At 45.2% G+C, this 18439-nt stretch overlaps 1 protein-coding gene across 6 annotated transcripts in view; it reads right to left on the bottom strand.

The window, feature by feature from the left end:
- Nucleotides 1–538: 538 nt before the first annotated feature.
- CAST (calpastatin) overlaps nt 539–18439 on the bottom strand; it is a 222994-nt gene continuing 205093 nt past the window's right edge. For all 6 annotated transcript variants that reach the window (XM_088444664.1, XM_088444666.1, XM_088444665.1 and 3 more), the window contains 5 exons: nt 18208–18303; nt 10050–10118; nt 6185–6253; nt 2836–2892; nt 539–1338 (listed from right to left, as the gene is read on the bottom strand). In XM_088444664.1, coding sequence (XP_088300790.1) covers nt 2836–2892; nt 6185–6253; nt 10050–10118; nt 18208–18303 — 291 coding nt within the window. In that variant the 3' untranslated portion in view covers nt 539–1338. The remainder of the gene's footprint in view (nt 1339–2835; nt 2893–6184; nt 6254–10049; nt 10119–18207; nt 18304–18439) is intronic.

An 18439-nucleotide genomic window follows, 5' to 3' on the forward strand; every position in this document is an offset into this window, starting at 1 on the left:
GGGACTTGTAGCTCCACATTAGTCAGAAAGCCACGTGTAGTCTTCCTTTGGCCTACATACTAGATTAATCCTGGAAGAAGCTATTTAAAAAAATAAAGTAAAAACGTAGAATTCAGGTACTTAAGGGGAGATTCAATTGTTTTTGGGGCGTAGATAATTAATGGTCGCCCGACGGAGCAATTCAATCATTTTGGGCGCCCAGTGTCGCACCCAAAAGCACCGCATTTAGCCGCGTAATGAGGCAAAACCCGTAAGTCCTGGTTTGGACGCCGAAAGCATGGACTTTTCACACATTTCTACTTGCCAGAACAGGAGGCTGCGAGCAGAAATGTTGGCCCCAGTGGCTCTTGCACCCGATCAGAGCAACAATTGAATTGCTCCGTCGGGCGCCCATTACTTAGAGCGTCCCCAAAAAACCCAATTGAATTCTCACTTAGAGATCACTTCTACACATGTATGTATAAACCTGAACACTGTATCAATATTTTTAACTAACTACTTTCATTCATGCATAATAAAGAAATAATCAAAGGACCAGTGTTGTAGCGTAATGTTTATTTCCCATAGTGTTCAACAATTATAAGTTCAAAGCAAAACAGCCCTTATATCACTTAGACAATATCATTTCTTCACACACATACGTGTTCTGACTGAGATACATCCAGTACCCTGGAAAAAAATATTAAACTTTGCATAGCAGTCAATATCATATCCATACTAAACCAATGAGTGTGATCTTATTTGGGTGGGACTCAGTGCAACGCTCTTCTGTAAAAATAGGACTTGTATATGCAAAATTGTAGAGGCCAGTCCATGCTGGGGAAGCCAGAAGGTTTCATGTACAAGAAGAACAAGGGATTGAGACGTAGAAAAGGCACAGTTCTTGTAAACAGAGAACCCGTTCTTCTGCTAACCCTATATAACATTAGCGATCAACACACAGCACTTGCAACACCGAAACAATATCCTGACCAAATGTTCTTTGTATACACAAAAGGTAAAAATCTCTTATCAATATAGTAATTTACACACAGTTCTCGGTAACCATAGAGGTTCTCAGGCACTCCGACTACATGGAAAATATGTGCAAAGGTTGCAGGCTTTACTTTATTACTTACATACAACATTTCATTATAACTAGAGAAGCTTCGCCCCTTGAGAATTGAAGAAAAAGAACCGAAAAAAATAGATTTTGCAGGAAAATAAAACCCAACCAAGCGCTTCCATAAACACATCAGGGTCTAGGGAAAGGGACTGATACGGAAGCCGTGTGCTTGTATCAAACTTTGTTCTTCCCAAGCAGTTCTTAGGCAAGTGCAACGGAGACTGTACATGGATCTAAGAGCAAAGAGAAACAGGAGAAGTGTTAAATAATTGAAGCCTAGTAAGATGCAACCAATACTCCAGCTATTGCTGCATTATACATCTATTTCCAAAGAGACTCAGCCAGCAGCTTGCAACATTAGTGATAAGCCAAACAGACAGAGGAGATCCTGCTCGGCTAACCGGAATCGGTGTCCAATTCAGTCACAGATTTGTAGCTAAACTGGATGAGATCTAGCATCATGTCTGAATAGCTGGGATCGTATTTGGCATCACTGGGACCTGGTAATGAGACTGGAAGATGACCTAGTCTGAAAGCATTCATCTTCCAGCCGCATTTGCCAACATACAGGGGTCTATTTACTAAGCTTTGTTAGGAGATAAAGTGAACGGTGATAAGGTACCAGCCAATCAGCTCCTAACTGCCATGTCACAGGCTGTGTTTGAATAATGGCAGTTAGGAGCTGAAGCTTAGTAAATAGACCCCATAGTCTATAACCATTTGGATTATCAATGAACATTGGGTGTTTTTGAGCCAAACAAATGCTGATATATTCAGGCATAAGACAACTGGCTACAGTATTGCAACATATGTTGCCAGCAATGCAAAGAACCATTCTGTTTCTTAATCCTCCTTTTCACACTATACCCGCACATGTGGAGGGAAATATGTTAGTGACAGAACTCCTTTTCTGCTAGAAATAGTGAATTAAAAATAAACAAATTTGATGCGGATTTGAACCCTGCCCCTCTGGGCATCAGGCGGTAGATTAGTTGTCAGATTACTCCTGATCAAACTACGGTCCCTTTTTTCTGCACCATTAGTTTTTGTTTTGTTTTCAAATAACCGGAAGGAAACCTTTAAACAAATGAAACTCTTAATAGTATTTTTGAGCGCTAATAGATAAAATTTTAATGAAAACAATTACTATGAGATGTGCTTTGCATGGGGCTTAGTATTAGTATTGCTTTGCATGCATATACCAGGAACACTTGTACCATGCATGGAAATTCACAGGATGAGGTCACAGGGATTTCCTGTTACAGATACAGGATTCACTCTCAGTGTTGTGTGTAATGATCCTAAGGCCAGAAAATAATCAATATGGTTCCTAGTCTCATCACTGGACTTTACGGCTGTTATTGACTGAATGCCACACACACACACAATAAGATTAATACAAATATATGTTGCTGTGCTCTGCCACTTAGATCACTGCTATAAATGTGGCGTGACACCGCATAGACATCAGTGTGTCTCTATCGTGGCTGTTTTCTTGTGTTGAGAGCCACTTTGAATTAGCAGAAACATTCATAGAACATTCATTAATATGACAGATCCAACATGACACATTTATGTCGCTTTGAATATAGTATGAGTACAAAATACTGAATATAGGTATACACATCACAGCTAATTATTCTGTGACCCAAACATAATATAACAATGCCAATTACTGCAGGGGCTGTGTCACCCCAGTTATCTCAGACACTAGTACCGCTTCTACTCACCTAACTTTTGCTGGTCTTTTGGGCACTAGGTTTTACAGCGGCGCTCTGACCTGTGGACTGGAACAAAACAACAACAGGTTAAATTACACTAAAATAGAAAGCATTAGGTTACATAGTTTAATGTGTAATTTAAGGGTCATTTACAAACCACACGTTGTACAACCGCAGTGCACATGTGGTTTTGTGACTACATGTGTCTAGTATGGAGAGAATACAAGGATTTTCATGCTAAGACGACAGCTAGTGAGCAGGTGCAGAAGTATCTATCGGCCAAAGGAAAGATCGCTTCTTACTAAATGCCGATTTACTGTTGCACTTAGTGCAGAAATTATATATACAGGGACGTCCTCTGCTTAGTGGGAGAGCACAGAGCAAAAGGGCTGTAAAACACACAAAGGTAACGCATAGACAGTCCTGATGTCCCATTATTCTCAGGTTTAATTTCTAGAGCATCCACTAACCCACAAAAGTAGGTGCAAATTGCTTTATTGACTGTTTGCAATGGCCATGTACCTTGAAATGTGATTGGCCGACAAGTAGATGCACTTTCACACATAAGGAAGCATTGTGGGCCAGTTTGTGATTGACCCTTATTGCCCAGAAACACATTCTGCAGTAGGTGCCTTTAGGATCAATTTCAGCACATACCAGTGTGATTACACTTATAGTGGCAGATTTCAAGTTCTGAAGAAATGTTCCCTTGACCACCTGGGTGCTGAATAAACCCTCTCCCTGATTCTTAACCAAGCATATAGTGCCAATCACCCTGGTTTCACTTCAACACAGTATTTTGTTAAATACCCCCATGAGATGAATATATGATTATTTCAATATACAGATGTTCCCACATACATCTATCCTCCGTGCACTGAAAGTCGCGGGAGAGCTCCGTGTGACTCAGTAGCGCTGAGCATCTTCTCGTGCAACTTTTTACCTTCAAATGCTTCTTATTCGCACAACAATGCGAACATTTAGCACACGCAGCTTCTGCTGAATAAAATGATATGCAGCATGCCTATGTTCGGTGTGCATCTGCGAGTGCATCTGCATACAAAACATTACAGTGTTACAGCCGCTGACACTGTAACGTATCATTTCGTATGCAGATACACCAGCAGTCACTCGCATATCATTTTAATCAGCAGAAGCTGCTTGATCTATCTATTTGCATCACTGTGCAAATAAGATGCTTTTGGCAGTACAAAGACGCTTGGCGCTAGAAGGCTGTTTAGCACGCAAGGAGGCTAGATGTATGAGAAAACATGGGCTGTGCCTGCACACAAGCCATAGACCCCTCTGTAGGCTTCATTAGGGCTCCAGGTAATAACTAAATGCAAGGAGCCTATGATCCATGATTAAATATATATTAACAACTAGCTGGGATACCCAACGTTGCCCGGGTTGAAGACTGGACCCTGAAGTACACCTGCAGCCTTTATTTGTTTACACTGTCTTCGCCTAAAACCCTATTCCATTGATCCTGAAAAGGATCCCACTTTTTGAGAACATTCATGCAAACAGTGGCACAACTACTGTGGTTGCAATGGGTGCAGCTGCTATGGTGTCCAATCTGCCCCTGTGGCCTGCCGCTCCCCCTGCACCCAGTCACGCACATAAGGTGGACCGGTCCAGTCAGGGCTGCCGAGGGGGGCTTGGGTGTCAGCTGTGTTGATTTGGTGCCGTTCCGCTAGCTGAATACAGCTGGCACGCTGGCCGTCAGACATGCAGAGACAGCACCGCTGGTCACGAGGCAATCAGAGCTCGCGAATCGGCAGCCAATCAGCAATGGTGGCTCCAGATTGGCTGCTTCTCTGAGAGCTCCAATTGGCCCGCAACCAGCGCAATTTTCAAACTGTGCCGACGCCGTCTGTCCATGTCTACCGGTACGTCAGCTGTATTTAGTTGGCGGCCCGGCACCAAATCCACACCTGCTTGCTGCTGATGGCATACAGAGCGAGGCGAGAAGCTGCTGGAGGGACACGGGAAGGTGAGTTACTGTGGGGGGGTATAATGTATAATGTGTTATATGGGGCACTACTACGACATGCCCTAATCTGTAAACAGTATTACTCTGTGGTATAATGTGTAATAGGCATTACTGCGTAGTGTAAGGGGCATTACTGTGTGGCATGATGTATAAGGGGCACTACTACTGCGTGGTATAATGTGTATAAGGGGTTCTACTGTGTGGCATAACCTGAATGGGCTCTGTGTGGAATAACATGAATGTGTGTAGGCAATGTATGTGTGTAGGCAATGTATGTGTGTGTGTGTTACCTCTGGGGGGGCTTTTAAGATCTATGTGGCCCCCAAAGTTCTAGTTACGCCCTTGCATGCAAACAGAGAGGGCTGACAAATATATATGGTAATTTTAAAAAAAGGACTATGGATTTAATATGAACTTGTATGAGTCAAAGTTTGAAACATACTCAGACTGAGGTTAAAAGGATACTTTTATAGCTTTCAAACAGGTTTTTTATTCTCCACTGGAGCCAGCCCCGAAACCTGTGTAATTAAGAGTGTCCCAATTTTTAGGGATTGTGTGCAACGCCCCTTTGTCTGAGCATCTCATATATATATATATATATATATATATACATATACATACACACACACATACATATATATATATATATACATACATACACACACACAACTTGTCAGTATTTATTTATTAACAGTTTCTTAGATAGCGCAGCATATTCCGTTGCGCTTTAAGTAATGCAAACAGGTGTATAGATTTAATATAATGACCCTATGGCTGATCATAGGCGTCCAATCAAGATAAAGGGGGAGATTTAATAAAGTTTGGAGAGAGTTAAAATTGTGAGGGTTAAACCACCAACCAGTCAGCACCCAACTGTCACTTTACAGGCTGTGTTTGAAAAATGACAGTTAGGAGCTGATTGGTCGGTGCTTTACCTCACAATTGTATCTCTCTCCAAGCTTTATTAAAACTCCCCCATAGCTTTACTCAGGTATAATGAGTAAGACTGGGATGGACCTGTGTCCCACATAGCTGGATTTACTGCACTATTCTAGATTAAAAGGAGGATTTGCTAAATTACATTTACACACAAAGGCATGGACTATATATTACGTTATTACTAGCCTACCAATTCCCTACAACCAGAACCTCACTACCATCAGGGCATGATGGATATTATTCAAAAAGTGATATATGTAGTATCTATCATATTGTTAGGTCTCCGCACTGTGTAGATGAAGTGGAAGCTGTAATTGCATTATACAGCTATTTACATCTTACTTGTAGCACATGAGTACAAGTGAGGCTTTTGCAGATAGTGCAGCAATGTCAGCGTGTTATGAGCATATTTATTATCATTACCTTTGAAGAATCTGGAGTTTTCCCTGGAGTCTGTGAAGCTGGAGCACTAGGGGAGCTCTTAGCCTTGTCCTAATGCAGTGCCAAAATGCATTATGTTATGTAAGTAAATATAGACTTACAATTAGAAAAAAACAGATTCTATGTATGTATATACAGTACTGTGCAAGAGTTTTAGGCAGGTGTGGGAATAAATAATGCAAAGTAAGAAATTAAAAGAAAATGCTTTAAAAAATAGAAGTGTTAATAGTTTATTTTTATCAATTAACAAAATGCAAAGTGAATGAACAGAAGAGAAATCTAAATCAGATGAATATTTGGTGTTACCACCCTTTGCCTTCAAAACAGCATCAATTTTTCTAGGTACACTTGCACAAAGTCAGGGATCTTGTAGGATTATAGTCAGGTGTATAATTAACCAATGATACCAAACAGGTGATAATGATCATTATTTTCATATGTACTGTAGGTTGAAACACAGCCATTAAACAAGATATACAGTCAGGAGCATAAATATTGGGACATTGACAGAATTTTCATATTTTGGCCTCTATTCACCACCACAATGGCTTTGAAATGAAACAAACAAGATGTGCTTTAACTGCAGACTTTCAGATTTAATTTGTGGGTAATTACATCCAAATCAGGTGAACGGTCTAGGAATTACAACGGTTTCTATATGTGCCTCCCACTTTTTAAGGGGCCAAAAGTAATAGGACTATCAACTCAAAAGCTATTTCATGGACAGGTGTGGGCTATTCCCTCATTATTTCATTATCAATTAAGCAGGTAAAAGGTCTGGAGTTGATTCTAGGTGTGACATTTGCATTTGGAATCAGTTGCTGTCGACTCTCAATATGAGATCCAAAGAGCTGTCACTATCAGTGAAGCAAGCCATCATTAAGCTGAAAAATCAAAACAAACCCATCAGAGAGACAGCAAAAACATTAGGTTTGGCCAAATCAACTGTTTGGAACATTCTTAAAAAGAAAGAACGCACCGGAGAGCTCAGCAACACCAAAAGACCCGGAAGACCATGGAAAAAAACTGTGGTGGATGACAGAAGAATTATTTCTCTGGTGAAGAAAAACCCCTTCACAACAGTTGGCCAAATCAAGAACGCTCTCCAGGAGGTAGGTGTATATGTGTCAAAGTCAACAATCAAGAGAAGACTTCACAAGAGTGAATATAGAGGGTTCACCACAAGATGTAAACCATTGGTGAGCCTCAAAAACAGGAAGACCAGATTAGAGTTTGCCAAACAACATCTAAAAAACCCATTACAGTTCTGGAACAACATCCTATGGACAGATGAGACAAAGATCAACTTGTACCAAAGTGATGGGAAGAGAAGAGTATGGAGAACGAAAGGAACTGCTCATGATCCAAAATATACCACCTCATCAGTGAAGCATGGTGGTGGTAGTGTCATGGCGTGGGCATGTATGGCTGCCAATGGAACTGGTTCCCTTGTATTTATTGATGATGTGTATTTATTGCTGACAAAAGCAGCAGAATGAATTCTGAAGTGTTTCGGGTAATATTATATGCTCATATTCAGTCAAATGCTTCAGAACTCATTGGACGGCGCTTCACAGTGCTGATGGACAATGACCCGAAGCATACTGCCAAAGCAACCAAAGAGTTTTTTAAGGCTAAAAAGTGGAATGTTATGCAATGGCCAAGTCAATCCCCTGACCTGAATCCGATTGAGCATGCATTTCACTTGATGAAGACAAAACTGAAGGGAAAATGCCCCAAGAACAAGCAGGAACTGAAGACATTTGCAGTAGAGGCCTGGCAGAGCATCACCAGGGATGAAACCCAGCATCTGGTGATGTCTATGCGTTCCAGACTTCAGGCTGTAATTGCCTGCAAAGGATTTGCAACTAAGTATTAAAAAGTGAAAGTTAAATTTAGGATTGTTTAGTTTGTCCCATTACTTTTGGCCCCTTAAAAAGTGGGAGGCACATATAGAAACCGTTGTAATTCCTACACTGTTCACCTGATTTGGATGTAATTCCCTTCAAATTATATCTGAAAGTCTGCAGTTAAAGCACATCGTGTTTGTTTCATTTCAAAGCCATTGTGGTGGTGAATAGAGGCCAAAATATGAAAATTCTGTCAATGTCCCAATATTTATGCACCTGACTGTATATCGTGTTTAATGGCTGTTATGCTATACCTTCACCCCTGCTCTTTTATTATTACATCTTTGCCACTCTCTGCCTACACATATTCTTTGCTTTTAGGTCACCAACAAGATTTCTGAAATGTCCAGGAGATATCCTGCCAGCATTCTGACTACTCACACCTCCCATTTGTTTGTCACCCTCTCTATATTGGACAGTTTTTTTATGGTTGATTGTGCCCTATTGGCTCTTATTCCCCTTATGTTGTATTTTATACTTAATTTTGTATATGGTGTATTTGAAAAGGACTAACTATGGATTTAATATGAACTCGTATGAGTCAAAGTTTGAAACTTACTCAAAGGTTAAAAGGATACTTTTATAGCTTTCACACAGGTTTTTAATTTCCACTGAAGCCAGCTCCGAAACCTGTGTAATTAAGAGTGTCCCCATTTTTAGGGATTGTGTGACAGTGTGTGGCCCTGATGAAGTTCAAACCTAGGCAAAAACCTAATCCTGGTCTCACTACACCACCATGCCAAATTTGATGGAGCCAAATCCAAAACCCTGGCTGTGCATAAAGGACAGACAGATACACACGTTTTCTCTCTTATTATATAGATGATCTTATGCAGGATATGGTCATTTGTCAGAGCTAAACCTGACACCACAAAATAGTCATCTGGTCTATTCCTCCACCAAAGTGTGATTTACATTATCCCTGCTGACTACAATACATATTACATAAAAATAGGCACTGGGTTATATAAAATACTGTGAGATATTATGAAATAAATGTACAATCTGATCAGGGACTCTCATTTACAGCATACTATTATATAAATACTCTATAGCGTTTTCCTCAGAGCCGGAGTGATGTAGTGACACCTTAGGCTGTATCACAGCCATCTGTGCATTTTTTATATTCAATGCTTCTCTGAGATCTCCACCTTTAGAACTGTGAATGCAAACCCTTGTACGCAGCGGACACTATAAAAGGTGCAACGCTCCTCTGTCTGAGCATCTCTTTATATACACACAACTTGTCAGTATTGCAAACAGGTGTATAGATTTAATACAATTACCCTATGGCTGATCATAGGAGTCAAATCAAGATAAAGGGGGAGATTTAATAAAGTTTGGAGAGAGATAAAATTGTGAGAGATAAACCAGCAACAAGTCAGCTCCCAACTGTCACTTTACAGGCTGTGTTTGAAAAATGACAGTTAGGAGCTGATTGGTCAGTGCTTTATCTCTCACAATTTTATCTCTCCAAGCTTTATTAAAACTCCCCCATAGCTTTACTCAGGTATTATGAGCAAGACTGGGATGGACTGGTGTCCTACATAGCTGGATTTACGGCACTATTCTAGATTAAAAGGAGGATTTGCTAAATTTAATTTACACAAAAAAGGCATGAACTTCTCTTAAAGCATTATGCCATTACTAGCCTACCAATTCCATACAACCAGAGCCTCACTACTATACGCCAGGCATCATGGATAGTATTCAAAAAGTGATATCTGTAGTGTGTATCATATTGCTAGGTCTCCACACTGTGTAGATGACAGGTCTACTTTCCAGTTATTGTAAAATAATGAGTACATATTTGTATGAATTGGAAGCTGTAATTGCATTATACAGCTATTTATATCTTACTTGTAGCACATGAGTATAAGTGAGGCTTTTGCAGATAGTGCAGCAATGTCAGCGTGTTATGAGCATATTATCTTTACCTTTGAAGAATCTGGAGTTTTCCCTGGAGTCTGTGAAGCTGGAGCACTAGGGGAGCTCTTAGCCTTGTCCTAGTGCAGTGACAAAAATGCATTATGTTATGTAAGTAAATATAGACTTACAATTAGAAAAAACAGATTCTATGTATGTATATACAGTACTGTGCAAGTGTGGAAAAAATCATGCAAAGTAAGACATTAAAAGAAAATGCTTTCAAAAATAGAAGTGTTAATAGTTTATCTTTATCAATTAACAAAATGCAAAGTGAATGAACAGAAGAGAAATCTAAATCAGATGAATATTTGGTGTGACCACCCTTTGCCTTCAAAAACAGCATCAATTCTTCTAGGTACACTTGCACAAAGTCAGGAGTCTTGTAGGATTTTAGTCAGGTGTAGGATTAACCAATCATACCAAACAGGTGATAATGATCATCATTTTCTTATGTAGGTTGAAACACAGCCATTAAACACGATATGGCTCTATAGGTACCTGTTCCAGATCTTTAGACTGTGGTGATACACACCGACTGGTTCCCCTCTTCCACCCTTCCCCCTTATTATTCTGGGGGAAGGGAGGAAGAGGGGAGCCAGTTGACAAAGGAAGAGATCCCGATCGTCCTAAAGGTAAGTACTAACTAATCCAATTCTACCCCCTAACCCTAACCCTCCCTTAGGGGTGCCTAACCCTAACCTCCCCCCCTGTGCCTAACCCTAATCCCCCCTCCCCCTAACCTTCCTGGGGGGTGCCTAACCCTAAATCCCCCCCGGGAGCCCTAAACCTAACCCTCTAGATTTAGACGTCTGTCATTCGTCCCTAGTCGGGATTACAGTGTCTGGAAGCCGGCGGTTGGCATTCAGACCATCGGCTTCCGGACTACATCCCGTTATTCTATACCTTCTCCCCTGCTCTTTTCCGATTACATGTTTGCCACTCTCTGCCTACACATATTCTTTGCTTTTAGGTCACCAACAAGATTTCTGAAATGTCCAGGAGATATCCAGCCAGCAGGGCCGGCGCTACCACTAGGCAAACTTAGGCAGCTGCCTAAGAGCGCCGGCCCTGCAGGGCGGTAGTGTGGACCACACATAAGTGCAGTCCGCACTACACTATTATTATAACAAACACATAGCCGCCGGCGCTGGCAGCTGTGTGTTTGTTTTAGCAGCCGATGAGAGTCAGACAGACACTCTTCGGCTGCTGCGCCCACTGCGGGAGCCGGGCTTCCGGCTCCTGCAGTGAGTGATGGGAGAGACGCCATGATATCTCTCCCATCATGCAGAGCAGGCCGGCCCGGGAAAACGGTGGACGGAGGAGCAGATGCCGGAGCATGGATTAAGGTAAGTGGAGTTTTTTTCCTCTGCGTGCGTGTTGCTGTCTGACCGGGGGGCACGGCTGGGGGGGGCTACTACTACTACTAAGGGCACTGCTTGGGGGGGCGGACTACTGCTAAGGGCACTGCTGGGGGCGGGGGGCTACTACTAAGGGCACTGCTGGGTGGGAGGCTACTACTGTTACTACTACTGCGGGCACTGCTGGGGGGGGGGGACGACTACTACAAAGGGCACTGCTGGGGGGACCACTACTGAGGGACACTGCATAGAGGGGGATTACTACTAGGGGCACTGCACACTGGTGGGAACACTACTGGGGGACACTGCTTAGAGGGGGATTTCTGCTGGGGGGGCTACTACTAAGGGGGGGGGACTGCTACTGGGGGCACTGCACTGGTGGGACCACTACTGGGGGCACTGCATAGGGAGGGATTACTGACGGGTACACTGCTGTGAGGATTCCTACTAGAGGCACTGCTGGGGGAAGGCTGCTACTGGGGGGGATTACTAATGGGGGCACACTGGGGGGGGGGGGGGGGGGAGACTACTACTAGGAGCACTGCATCCGGGGGGCAACTACTGGGGGCAGTGCAAAGGAAGGATTACTACTGGGGATACTATATAAAGGGCACTGCATAGGTGGGGGGACTACTGGGGGCACTGCCTAGGGGGGGGCCACTTCTGGGGGCACTATATTGGGGGGACCACTACTGGGAACACTGCATAGGAGGGACCACTACTGGGGGTCTGTATAGCTATCGAGGGGGGGGGGGGTTGGCATAAGGCTGAAGAAATGCCTAGGGTGCCAAGAAACCTTGCAACGGCCCTGCCTGCCAGCATTCTGGCTACTCACACCTCCCATTTGTTTGTCACCCTCTCTATATTGGACAGTTTCTTTTATGGTTGACTGTGCCCTAATGGCTCTTATTCCCCTTATGTTGTATTTTATACTTAATTTTGTATATGGTGTATTTGAAAAAACAAGAGATATGGTAAGAACTTACCTTTGTTATCTCTGTTTCTACGAAGTCCATAGGGTCCACAGGGTTGACCTTGGGGTATAGGTTGGGAACCAAATCCGGGCACCACGCAGTTAAAGCTTTTAGCTCCCAGGATGCACTGGGTCCACTCTCCCTATAACCCCACCCCCAAGCCAGAGGCACCTCAGTTTGTAAGTAGCCAAAGGCCGGAGGAGGAGAGAAAAAGAGAGAGAAAACTGGAACACTCAATAACCATACTCACCGAAATGGGAGACGGAAAACCGGTGACCAGCCACACAGCCCATATGAAGCCAGGTGCGTCAGGGCGGGCGCCCTGTGGACCCTATGGACTTCGTAGAAACAGAGATAACAAAGGTAAGTTCTTACCATATCTCTTGTTTTCTACTTCAGGGTCCATAGGGGGTCCACAGGGTTGACCTTGGGGATGTCCCAAAGCAGTTCAACCAAGGGTGGGGACGCTCCTGTGCTGAGAGGAGAATCCGTCGCCAAAAAGGAAGCATCCTGAGAGGCAAAGGAAACCAATGCCTAGAACCTTAAAAAGGTGTGGACAGAAGACCACGTGGCCACCTAGTAAGGTAAAACAGCCGAGGCGCCACAGCGAGCCGCACACATGGCCCGAGAAAAAACAAGCATCAACAACAGGAAGGCCTACCCATGGGTAGGCCCCTGAGGAAGACCTACGAGGCCATCCAGCCAACATTTGGTTATAGGCCGGCCATCCTTTCCTGTGAAAACCAGAAATCTCAGACCACCAATAAGGAGTCCGATTTCCGTAAGGAACCTGAACGGATCACAAAAATCCAAAGAGGCCAGACCACAGTCAATGAGGCCACACCAGCCGAGAGGACTGGGGACAGAATGGCCGTACCATAAGTTCCAGAACAATATGGAACCTGAAAACCACTAAGAAGCAACACAGGGCGAGAGCAACTCCCACCCTGACATGATGCCCTCCAGAAGAGGGAGCCACATGAGAACGCTCCCAATTCAGACACTCTCCTGGTTGATATAAACACCCTGAGAGAAAGAGAGAGCCTAAGCAATAGACCATGTAATGGCTATCACAACCAGCGGTTCCATTGACTGTCCCCGGAGGTAACGAAGAACCACTACTTACTCCCCAGGAGTCCCTAGGGAGGACAAATGGAGGCATAATCAAGAAAACACTCCAAAGGATGAACTGGATACCAGAGTGGAGCAATTCCATATCTTAACCATACTGACAGTGTAGAGATCCGCACTGTCAGGAAGACCAGGCCAAGTGTGAAACCCAAGCCAGCCGGAAGGAATGCCAGAATATCTGGAAATCCTGGACACCGGAGGATTGTATCGACAGGTACAATACCATAAGATTTATGGCTGCCACAGTTTGTGGTAGGTCCCAGCAAAAGCTGATCCATGTGCTCTAATCATTCCAACGATGACAAAGCCAGGGAAGCCGTAAGACCACTGTAAGGACACAGTCAAAGACAAACGACCCAGGTCCAAGGCAAAACCAAAGACCCTGAGACAACAGGTCCGGGCAGTGAAGCATCAGGGATGGAGTATCGATGTAGAGACTCCGAAGATCCAAGTACCCCTGACAACTGGGGCAATCAGGAGCCACCAGCAGGAAAGCATCTCCGTCTCGATTGAAAACACTTCCAAAGACCTTGAGGAAGAAGGGAGACCGGAGAACACAGGTACACAAAGTGGAAGGACCACTTCACCGACAAAGAGTCGCTGAAGGTTGCTTCAGAATCCCCAAAGCTGAACTGTAACACCATAGTGTGATAAAGTCAGAAGGCCATGAGGGTCACCTCAGGGGGGCCCCCCCTGCTCACCAGGAGATGAAACCTCTCTTGGGGAAGAGACTAGTCCCCGGGATGCACGTCGTGACGGCTGAGGACTCCCGCTTCCCAATGGAGAGCTCCTGAAATGAACGCTGCCGAGATGGTCGGGAGGAGACCCTCGGACTATGTCCGAATATGTGACATACCTGTCATTGCCACCCAACGAACAGTGTTGCTAAAAAGGAAGCCACTGTCCTGACCCTGTCGGACTGAACCTTTTCAGGTTCACCGGGAAACAAGAGTTATGCCAGAGTAAGTTAATTGACAGGGTGGAATCGACAGACGTCCAACTGCACTGAAAAGGATTCGATCCAGACACTGTCCATAGCAAAGAAAACCCTGGACGAGATGGCCATAGCCACCCGGACAGGGACCGACTTGCCTCCGGAGAGAGCATCATCGTTTGAACAGTTATCCGACAGAAAAAACTCATTCCATCTGGAGATGAGCCAATTATGGAAAGGCCTGGAATGGAACTGAGCCCATTCCACCATGCATCCCAGAGTGTAAAGACATCTGTCGACTGCGCAGACAACCATGTACTCCTAATGGAAGAGAGGAGATTCCGTCTTACGCCAGAAGAATTCTCAGATTCTGAGAATCCAGCAGGGATCCTAGATGAAGAATACCCAGAGAGGGATGCAGGGAGGACTTTTTCCCCGTTGATTAAACGTCTGCACCCTGAAGAAGCCACAGTCATCCTGACCTGGCCGTAAAGTACCCCGGTGATCCCGCTAAGAGCAGGAGGCCGTCCAGGTACAGGAGCATTGGGATATACTGAACAGAAGAACTGTCAGAAAATCCAAAACGCTGGTAAACCCCTGTGGGGCTGAGGACAGTCCCAACAGGCAGAGCCCGAAAAATTGTAAGTGTTGCTGTGATACAGCAAACCTCAGCCCATGCTGAGGAAAGGTCTCTGTAAGTACCCGTAGGCACGCGTCCTGTATATCCAGTGATACCATAAAGTCCCCAGGTTCCAAACATCGTATGATGGAGCATAGGGATTTCCTCCTGAGCCCAGGTAGCTTTAAGAACTGGTTCAGGGAATTGAGACAGAGAATAGGCCAAAGAGGACCATTCAGCTACCGCACCAGAAAGAAAGCAGAACAACCAGTCCCTCACTGAGATAGTGGGGATGGCCTAATTAGCTCCGCTTACCGCAACAACTGCATAGCTTTCTGGATCTGTAAGGCCCTTGTAAAGAGGGCGTACCCTCCTACCCACGTAGCCGCGGCAACTTGACACTAATACCGGGCGAACTGAGAAAATCGGTATCTCCCAGTTGTAGGCCTGTCCCGTCAGGCTGAAGAGATATCCGTAGGTTCAGAAGCAGGATCGGCTGGCAGTCCAGGCCTGCTCGGTACTGGATATGTCGGCCCTTGTAGATGCCGACAGTCTACGAAGAAACAGACCTTTAGGCTGACCCAGAGGACAAAAAAGACTTAACAGACTTAGTCTGAGGCCTTGTAGTGGGCATAGCTGAAAGCGGTAAACTTGTCGTTAGTAATACTGCCAATGTTACTACAATCTTGTCAAGGTCAGGACCAAACAATATCAACCCTAAAGATGGTATCTGCACCTCTGCATTCCCAGAGCGCAGCCATAGGGTATTACGGAGGATACAGTCGCAGCCGGAACTCTGAAAGTTAGGAGACTGGTATCCAATATAGGCATTTCCACCTATGACAACAGCATATATTACGTGAGCGACCAAATACATTTGAACCCCCGACGTGTTGGAGGGGAAAAAACGTTACAAATGCATCAACCCAATATGCAATAGTATTAACCAACCATGCTATAGCCATGGTAGGATGGATAACAACTCCTGAAAGCAAGTATACTGATTTCAGGCAGAGTTACCACCTACGGATCCGAAGAATCCGACCACGCAGGAATGGGAGGCGTAGTAACGTCTGTAATCAGACGAGTAACACGCCCATCCCCCCCAGGAGGGGCTCGTGATGACCCTCAGGGAATTTGGGACAGGAGGCCAAACACTGTTGTAACACCTCCTATCTGGCAACAGCCAGAGTCCCGCTATGCGATCCACCCGCTAGTCAGCAACAGGGAACCCGAAGGCACGCAATACTGAGGGTGTATGATACAGGTGCAGGTCAACATTCACTCTAACCAGAATGGACCTGCTACCAGCCCTAAAGCAGGGATAATAATACCTGAAATAGGCTTCCCCCCCGTGTAAGAGGGAAAGAGCCCCGAACAGTACCCAGTTCACGGCAGAGCCAACTGGGAAGTAACCACAGGGCGTCAACCACGCCAATTAGCGTTTCGTAGAAAACGACATCCACCCAGGGTGGCTGTTGTGGTAATCCCTGCAAGGGGAATGACAGACTATTGTGGCACCAGGGGGAATTCATATACTGCGAAAAACCCCTGCAGGGAGCGGTAGTCTGTGTCACAGGGGAAGAGAGCAAGAAGCTGCGAGATACCCTGAGATGAAAAGGGCAGTATGGTGAAGTAACCCCAAGTGAGGTACAACAATGGGGCCCGCCCGGCGATCCGCAATTGAGAGGATCCCGAGAAAACAAACCGCCCAAGGGGGTCGTGAAAGAGGCCGGCACCAGATGACGCCACATACAGAACCCTTTATGAGTCAAATCCTCCGCACTAACACCTGCAGCACATGACTTGCAGGATAGTAAAAATGGGTGCAGTATAACGCTCTATCTCCTGGTCAGACATATCTGACCAATCTTGGCGGAAATAATAAGCAGCGCTATACTGGTCCTGACTGATGCCAAAAATTAGCTGCAGGGACCCATTTTCAGCGTATGCAACACACAGTTCCATCTAAAATATGGCAACGTGCAGCACGCAACAGTATGTGACAAACCACACAAATATTAACAAGTATATAAATGTGAGGTCTCAGAACCACCCTAAGTACAGCTGTATTAGGGCAGATAAAGAAAAGGGATAGATATACACTGACAGGTGAGAGAATAAAGTACAGTCAGCACTAGCATAAGTCACATACAATGCAGATATATACATATATACATAAACATGTCATATAATATACTGCACTATTACACTGCATTCAACTGCCCAGATTCAGTGTCTGGGAAGGCTACAGTGCTGTGTACACTGACCTGATGGTGAGGTACGCAGGGGGACTGGACTCACTGCCATCCTGAGAGATTTCTGCTGCACCACAGAGATAAAATGGCCGCTGGAGACCTCAGAGGAAGCGTGGCCCGCGGAGGAAGCAGCTCAGCGACGCCAGACTATGGATACTGAAAGGCGCGCTGAGCTGAGGGGAGGAGCCGCTGTAACAGGGAAGGCTGCCTCCCCTGGCCGGCTATTAACCCCCGGGACGCCGGCTCCCTGCACCGATCGTTAAGTCCCTGGTGGTCTAGTGGACACACGGGGTATGGGGGGCCCGCCGCCACTGCCGGCGCCTCCGGTCTGTCCCCTGAGACCGGAGGCACAGGACTGCATTTGAAATGCGCGGATCACCGCAAGCGGTGATCCGCGACCTTACCTGCTCCCCGTGGATCCGGCAGCAGTCCTGGGCGCCCACAGAGTCCGGCTAGTACAGACTCTGGGGTCCCGCTGAGATCCCCAGATCTGTACTGGCGTCTCAGCGCCAGCGGGGTGACGGAGCGGCAGCTTAGACGTCCTATGGACAGTCCGACGCTGCCGCTCTGAAGAGTCCAAAGTCCATGGAAAAAACTTTGTCCCTAAAAAAAATAAAATAAGCTTAGGGGCTGCTAATCAGCTCCCCCTGCGCTAACGGTGACCCGACTCCGGCCGGGCACCAACTTAAACTGAGGTGCCTCTGGCTTGGGGGTGGGGTTATAGGGAGAGTGGACCCAGTGCATCCTGGGAGCTAAAAGCTTTAACTGCGTGGTGCCCGGATTTGGTTCCCAACCTATACCCCAAGGTCAACCCTGTGGACCCCCTATGGACCCTGAAGTAGAAAAACAAAAATTCAATAAACCAGATTATTAAAATAAATAAAATAAATACCTTTGATGAATCCTGTGATTTGTCAGTGGAGCTGGTAGCGCAGGAAGCAAAGTCACTGGAAAGAGCACCGATAGCTGCATCATCATCCAGCGGTTTCTGGAAGAAAAGTCACTTTAGTGAATATCTAGGAAATGCTGTCTGCACCTGTACAGCGACTTTTGGATGCAAATACAGATTGTGCATGTGATCCAGCTCCCTATCAACCCCAACCCACTAACATATACAAGTGTAT

Source organism: Taudactylus pleione, unplaced genomic scaffold, assembly GCF_031769625.1.
Source record: "Taudactylus pleione unplaced genomic scaffold, aTauple2 ptg000370l, whole genome shotgun sequence".
NCBI classification, from domain to species: domain Eukaryota; kingdom Metazoa; phylum Chordata; class Amphibia; order Anura; family Myobatrachidae; genus Taudactylus; species Taudactylus pleione.